General features: G+C 40.9%; 1 protein-coding gene across 1 annotated transcript; it reads left to right on the top strand.

Moving 5' to 3' along the window:
- Positions 1-965: 965 nt before the first annotated feature.
- Positions 966-6,818, top strand: LOC119551391 (hairy/enhancer-of-split related with YRPW motif protein). Its single transcript, XM_037860718.1, has 3 exons — positions 966-3,915; positions 4,521-4,735; positions 5,773-6,818. The coding sequence occupies exons 1-3, from the start codon at positions 3,650-3,652 to the stop codon at positions 6,594-6,596; spliced, it is 1,305 nt and encodes a 434-aa protein (XP_037716646.1). The 5' UTR covers positions 966-3,649; the 3' UTR covers positions 6,597-6,818.
- The last annotated feature ends 1,119 nt before the right edge of the window (positions 6,819-7,937 follow it).

The following is a 7,937-nucleotide window of genomic DNA, read 5'->3' as shown; positions in this document are numbered from 1 at the left end:
ACTTATTTTTTTGTGCATCGCACACCTAAGTATATGTACATATATAGCTCCCATAGAAATATTCAGAAAAAAACCTATTGACATTAATCTTTTTAAATCTTAATTTTTTATGCATACCTTGATCAGGGTAAAAGCGTGAGCCGACCAGACGTCTATATTCTCATAGCTTTCATAAGAATTTTCAGAAAATATTTTACAATTGAACAAAGCTACACAGAGAGGAAAAACCAAGAACATTGTGATTGAATTGAGCACATTCGTTCTTAAAAACCGTGTAAGCACAAATGTTCTTATTTTGATCCGAATGTTCTTAATTCTAGAACGAAATGGTATGAACTAAAAAAGTGAATTGAGTTGATTTCGTTCCATTTTCAAGTTGATTTTGGTTTTAATTTAAGAACATATTTGGATCAATGTGATAACATTTTGATATTGATTTTATCTGAATTTGGGATCAAAAGGAGAACATTTTAGACTTGTAAAACGAAAAAATGAGCTCAAATCGATCTTCAAATAAGCTAAATACTAGATTGAATACCCTTCCCAAAAAACCGCTAAAATAATAATATTAGGTTTGTAATAGTTTTTACATTTATTAAATTGTAATATATATGTATTTAATATGTGATTAATTACAGGATTAAGTCTCTTATAATATTAAGGTATATATACAATTAATGTAATAGAAATAACAGAAGAAATGTGAGAGTAATTATAAGTTTTTTTTTTATGATTTTCTGACAATTATAAGTGTTTTTGTTTACATGTGCTTTTATATACATACAGATATGTATGTAGAACACATAAACAAGAACGAATTTGTCCTTACCAAGTTCTTGAGAAAAACACTTACACTTCAATCAAACAAAAACACCTCTTAACGAGGTAAAAAGTAGTGGCGAACGCGCCTTTAACAAAAATTTCTGATATCAACAAGTGTTACGAAAAATGATATTACATTCGATAAAATAAATAAACTAGTTTAAATTTATGATTTCGGCCCGCAACAGTACATATTTATTTACCTACATGTAAATTTTCTGTCGTAGCGTGCCGAATACATAAATCCTTACGGACTCCATTTCAATATCCTTCAGGAACTTTAACAACTGCTCGTCACTTTCACTTTCCATCACTTTAAACTTTTTGCAATATATGCGGCACAAACAAATCGAAACGCTGATGAAATGTGCCAGCCGAATGGTTCAGAAGAAGAAGAGCAAAGAAGAAGGGTCTAACGCGTGCTAACTGTTAACCGAAAGATACTAACGCGTTATAAAAAATCCGCAACACACCATTTCAAGTCGAAATGCAACTCACTTTTCGTTCTATTTTTAGTCCTTTCCGTTCTTACTTTAAGAACATTTTGAGATTATTGGGTTTCTGAGAACTAATTGAATTTGATTTAAAAACCACGTGATAAATGTATAACACTTCGTTCTTGTTTTGAGAACAATTTTGGTTTAACCAAATTTTAAGTACAAACTCCACTTGATTCAATCACAAAGAGAACATTTTGAGCTCAAAAAATGGCGTTCTCATTTTAAGAACATTTTCAAGTCAGATCAGAACGTCAGAATTCTCACTGTGTATGTGCAGGAAGCTTTCTAATGTATTCGATGAGTTCGGAGAGACATGTTTTAATTGTAACGCTATTTAATTTAATTTCTCGTTTAGATAAAAGCTGATAATCTTTCTCATCTAAAATGCGGCACAAACAAATCGAAACGCTGATGAAATGTGCCAGCCGAATGGTTCAGAAGAAGAAGAGCAAAGAAGAAGGGTCTAACGCGTGCTAAATGTTAACCGAAAGATACTAACGCGTTATAAAAAATCCGCATCAAACCATTTCAAGCAACTCACTTTTCGCTCTATTTTTAGTCCTTTCCGTTCTTACTTTAAGAACATTTTGAGATTATTGGGTTTCTGAGAACAAATTGAAATTGATTTAAGAACCACGTGATAAATGTATAACATTTCGTTCTTGATTTGAGAACAATTTTGGTTTAACCAAATTTTAAGTACAAACTCAATTTGATTCAATCACAATGAGAACATTTTGAGCTCAAAAAATGCCGTTCTCATTTTAAGAACATTTTCAACTCAGATCAGAACGTCAGAATTCTCTCTGTGTACTATTTCTTTAATGGTATGGAAGATCTTGGTCAACTAGAAGGGAAATGGCGAAGTAAAATAAAAAAAGCAAATGTTACAGTTTTGCACCTCGTTTTTATACCACGAATATTTTTTTATGATCGATTCTAGTGTGCCCCCCATTTTTACTCTATTGGGGTTTAAATACAAATAAGTAATTATTTAGTACAAAGGCAGTTAACAAATTTATTTCTCCTCCCTACCTTGTACAATCTCATAAATCCACCATACTCCTCATTGAACGTCAATATTAAATAAGATATGACTTTGCAAGGGGCCTTAACTTTTTGAATTTTTATTAACAATGAAATTGGTCAACTCCTTCCGGAAAACAGAGATGTTGGCTAAACATTCAATTTTGGTCCAAACGTGACGAGCTTCTTGAATATTTGGATTGTTCAAAATTACACTTTCCGCGGAAGAAATCCGTTTGTGATGCCCAAACTGTGATTGTCTGCTGAAGAATGGTTGATTACTAATTCTTGCACTTTGAAACACGAGGCAATGCCCAAAACATGAAAAGATTTCGTATTGATGTTTTGCAAGTCCTAAATAAAATGCGCATTAGCATAGCGCTGGGCAAACAATCGATTTAGCAGTTTCTAGGTCAACTTCGGTCACCTGCTGCCGCAGTCGCTGTTATCTCGAATCCGGCTCCTGATCCATCTCCTGCCACTGTCCCCGTTCCCATTCCGGATTCCTGATGCCGTAACCTTGAGCCAACACTGACCTAGAAATGTGTGGGCCACCAGCACAGACAAAGGTCAACGGCGGCTGTTGCACTTGTTGGGGCTTTTCCGGCGCCAGCGCCACGCGATGTCACACGACCGGCGGCTGCTCGGGCGCGTGCTCCAGTTTGAGTTCCATGGTCCGCTGCAGGCGCTCCAGCGGCGAACAAGTGAACGGCGGACGTCGCCAGTTTGTCGCCCACGGCGCCGATTAGAGGCCAGGCCGCCGATGCTGCCGAAAAGGCTATATCAGATACATTGATATGGAGAGCGATAGACTCGAAATCGCCGCTTGATGACAGAGGCTTGCTCATTTGCCGGCCTGGCGGCTTGTCTCTCCTTGTCGCACACTCCCTTGTTCACTTGGCAGCGATCTACATCGCCAGCATTTCCTACCCCAGTCCCGCCCAACACGCGTTGCCAGGGGGTGGTTGCTGCTGCATCTTATTGGACGGCTGCCGCAGGCGGTAAAAAGGGGTTGAGCGGCGGCAGCGGAGGGCAGGTCGTCCGCTCGACGTGTGCTGCAGAATCAGTCGAACGCCGCTCGCGCACACGATAAGTCACGTGCTCAAACTAGCTCCGCTAGCCTTCCGCCGGTCTTCAGCTCTATCTGCAACTTGCTGCAACAGTGCCACTAGCAACACGCAACACTCGCCCAGCGACAACAGCAACATCAGCTTCAGAAACAGCAACAGCAACACTACACAAGTGTTAAGTGCGCAGGAGCAGCGAATAAACAGTAGCAAGTAAACAAACCAGCAATCATAATGGATCACAACATGCACGTGAACGCGCCGTCGCTGCACCACTGGGGCTATGCCACGGGACCCGCGGTGGTCATGCCGGGCGCCACCGCCATCGCCACCACCCCCCAGAGCCACTGGGTGCCGCCGCCGCAGAGCCACCACAGCGCCCACAGCAACCACAGCCACGGCCACAGCCAGGGTCACAGCCACGGACACGGCAGCCTGAAGCGGACGCTCTCCGAGAGCGACTGCGACGATCTCTACTCCGAGGAGTCCTCCAAAGAACAGTGCGTATTCGTGACTAGCAACCAAAGTGTTTTCAACTTCTCAACCAATCAGTTCTCTTTTAAAACAACATCTAAAAACTTGACATATTTTTTGAAAAGAGGACTTAGCCCCAACATCTTGGTTGTTGTAAAAAGTGTCCATATTCAGTAAATCTAAAATGTTGGTACCACCAAAATATATTACCGAAAAAATCAATAAGACTTCTAGGATAAAAAACCTTCATTTAAAACTTAAGACCAGACGGAATCAAAAAGTGAATTTGCTCGTTTGTGCAAGCTCATGATTTAGTCCCACAGTGCTAAGGCTGGAAAATTTTACTAAAGAAAATTCTAACGTAATTTCTTGGATCTAAGAACCTTGAATCAAGCAAAATGTTCTGGACTTGTTCTTAATCTTTTTTGATATTATAACATGTATAATGTATCATATAAGAAGAGAGAAATGATAGATCCTATTCGATATAACAAAGATTTTCATAGCCTTGCTAAACATTAATAAATTTCTTATATCTAAGGAAAAATTGCATCTAAATAGACCGAAATATTTTCCATTTTCATAAATTTATACTAAATATTAAACCTTTTCTTCTTTTCTGTGCTTTTAGAATCTCGCCCAGCGAACCGGGCAGCTGCCAACTGATGAGCCGCAAGAAGCGTCGCGGAGTGATCGAGAAGAAGCGGCGAGATCGGATCAACTCCTCACTCACCGAACTGAAACGCCTGGTGCCCTCCGCCTATGAAAAGCAGGGGTCTGCCAAGCTGGAGAAGGCAGAGATCCTTCAACTGACCGTGGAGCATCTGAAGAGCTTGCAGTCTAAAAGTAAGTATCTATATTTATCAGTCCAACTTAAAACGTGGGGCTTACAAACACTAGGAAATATCGAATAGTTCAGTTATAATCATACCAAGGACTCCGAAATTTGGAACATTATCAAGAGAAAACGCTGTAGTCAATGGCCCTAATTATTAGATACTAGTTACTCATCTTAAGGGGGTGCGAGGGGATGGAGATATGCTCAAAGCACCTCTGACTTTTTCACTAACACAATTACAAAATATTAAAAAATGTGGGCGCTAGACGAGTTTTAAAGTTATAGTCGTTTGTGGTCGTAACAGTGCGCAGGAATCCCAAGAATCTGCATGCCTAGTCCCAACATTCTAGCTCTAATAGTTTCCGAGATATCAGCGTCTATACGGACAGACGGACGAACGGACAGACGGACATGGCTAGATCGAATCGGCTAATGATCCTGATCAAGAATATATATGTATACTTTATGGGGTCAGAAACGCTTCCTTCTACCTGTTACATACTTTCCGACGGATCTTACTCTACGAGTAACGGGTATAAAAATATGTTAAAAATCTCCATTGAACTTCGAAAATGATCTTAGAATTTTGCCAATATACTTGAAGGAAAACAAATATTTTTGAAACTCCAACTAGAATCCCCTAACAAACCCCGCTGTGGGAATCAATTGAGTCACGAAATTAAACACAATATGCGGCAAATTATCACAAATCTGGGTAAACAATCCTGACCTGTTGTCCCGAACAGGGTCGAATGGTGGGAAAGTTATGATTGCCATAAACAAAGCAGCACCACCACCACCCCAAACGGGCGAGTGAATCTCGAATCTCGGGGCTTCCCACGCTGGCGGTAGTACCACCACTATGGCAAAGTAAAGCTACAGTGAGGAGCGGGCTTCCACCCCCTGATAACCACCTCGCTAGTCATCCCACAAAAGGACACGGGGGTTGTTCTTTATGCACGTCGCGTGGGAACAGATATTTTAATTGTTTGCTCGATCCGGGATTAGACAGCTTATTGACTTTCTCCGCCTCCTTTCTCCGCAGCTCTCGACTCGCTGAGCTATGACCCGCAACGAGTGGCCATGGACTATCACATCATCGGCTTCCGCGAGTGCGCCGCCGAGGTGGCCCGATACCTGGTCACCATCGAGGGCATGGACATCCAGGATCCGCTGCGCCTGCGCCTCATGTCCCACCTGCAGTACTTTGTCCAGCAGCGCGAGCTGTCGGCCAAGAGTTGCGCCAGTCCGGGTGGTTGGACCCCCGCTCCTTCCAGTTCCTCTGGCTATCAGCCGAATTGTGCGGCAGCTCCCTACCAGAGTTACGCGGCGCCATCGAACCCGGGTGCCTATGTGTCCAGCTATCCGACGCTGAGTGCCTCGCCCTCCCAGCAGACCCAGCAATTGGGAGGACGAACCAGTGTCTCGCGGACAAGTGGAGCGGGAGTGAACGAATCCCTGCCCAGCCATGACATTCACTCCGAGAGCAGCAACCAGCAGCAGCAACAACAGCAGCAGCAACAACAGCAGCAACAGCAACAGCAACAACAACAACAGCAGCAGCAGCAGCAACACCAGCAACATCAACAGCAACGCACCCAGACAACACCTCAGCCGGCACAGCAGCAACACTACACCCACGATCACAGCGTGGTGCATCCCGAGCAGCAGATACCCACCTACATAGAACTGACCAACAGCAACAGCAATCGTCCAGCTGCCGTGGGATCCGAGAGCCTCAGCTACAGTGCCGCCCCCCAGTATCCCGTGAGCGGAGGCCAGGACTACAACAACTCCAGCGTCCTTCAATATGCCACGCCCAACGGAGCCAAACCCTATCGACCCTGGGGCGCAGAGATGGCCTATTGATCGAAAAACTTCAAGTTGAAAACAGGAAATCAGAACAGGAATTCTAGTCAGAGCAGACCAAGTGTGATAGTCTTAAAGTTCACATCCTACCCAGAAAAAGGGGGAAAAATGCATTGAAAGTAGCTAGTACGTAAAGCATAAACATTTAAATTACTCAGTACGATAAGTTAATGAACCTTTTGTGAATCTTTTGTAAATAACCGAATATATTTAAAAGTGAAAGAATTGATCGTCTCTTATGTAATAAAAATAATAAGGTAAAAATATTCAACATTTGAGAATAAATTTACAAAGATAAGTATACGGTGGGCAAAACAATTTCCCAACAAAGATTAAAAAGGGTTGGCTTTCATTTGAGAACAATAGAGCATTATTCAGTTTGTTTTGGTTTAGAAGACATTTTTAAAATTATACATTTTTAATATAAGAGAATTAACGGCGTTAAAACTAACTAACGTAACTAAAAATGCCAGTGCGCTTAAAAAAGGCTACACCGAGAACATCAGAAGTTCTAATCTGAGTTGAAAATGTTCTTAAAACTAGAACTACATTTTTGAAGTTGAAAATGTTTTGATTTCGCTCTGATCAAGTTGAATTGGCGGTACTTACATTGTATATCTCTACAAAGAAGCTATTAGTCCAGTCAGTAGTGTATACTTACTAAAAAGTTGTTAAGTAAACTCAATTTATCTCTTCTCTTATCACCATTTCGATCTAATAACACCAGTTTACAAAAAAAAATTGATGAAATACGCACTTCAGGAAACCTTTGTTTTCCGGTAGGATACATCTCCCTGATTAAGAAAAGGGCATTTAAAATTTTTTCTATGGTACCAATTTTTTTTAAAGTGTAAAAAACGTTTTTCGCACTTTTTTATTTTCTAACTCGAGTTGTGACAAACCGAATTCGGTCATTAAAGACTCATTTTACAGGTAATGGAATGCCCTTTAACTTTCTTATACACATAATTGAGTTCCATTCATTAGTTTAGAAGCTACACTTCGTCAAAGTTGAAAAAGTTGGAAAAAATGCAAAAACGCTGGCATAAATTGCATCTTTAAAAATACACGCCTAAAAACCGAAATTAGTTTTATGTTGTTTTCTTAAAGGCTGAACTTTAACGGAGAATATAAGCCATTGATCACGACAATCCGTTGGTAAATCGATTTTTTACAGATTGTTAAACGTATATACCCAAGTTCAGTGCTCGGGAGCAGCGGCCGTTAAACATTATTTTAAATTTTCAGTGTTGAGGAACGTAAGATTTTGGTGCAAGTAGTTATGCATAACGTCAGTTTCTTTGCTATTAGTGCTTGGCAAGCTAAAAAGTATGCGATTGC

Source organism: Drosophila subpulchrella, chromosome 2R (genome assembly GCF_014743375.2).
Source record: "Drosophila subpulchrella strain 33 F10 #4 breed RU33 chromosome 2R, RU_Dsub_v1.1 Primary Assembly, whole genome shotgun sequence".
Taxonomy (NCBI): domain Eukaryota; kingdom Metazoa; phylum Arthropoda; class Insecta; order Diptera; family Drosophilidae; genus Drosophila; species Drosophila subpulchrella.
Note: the sequence above shows the minus strand (reverse complement) of the source record. Positions and strands in the feature narration are given on the sequence as shown.

Coding starts and splice junctions, on each gene's coding strand:
- LOC119551391 (XM_037860718.1), top strand. CDS start 3,650: ATGGATCACAACATGCACGTGAACGCGCCGTCGCTGCACCACTGGGGC. Junction 3,916..4,520: donor GAGGAGTCCTCCAAAGAACA/GTGCGTATTCGT, acceptor CTGTGCTTTTAG/AATCTCGCCCAGCGAACCGG. Junction 4,736..5,772: donor GAAGAGCTTGCAGTCTAAAA/GTAAGTATCTAT, acceptor CTTTCTCCGCAG/CTCTCGACTCGCTGAGCTAT.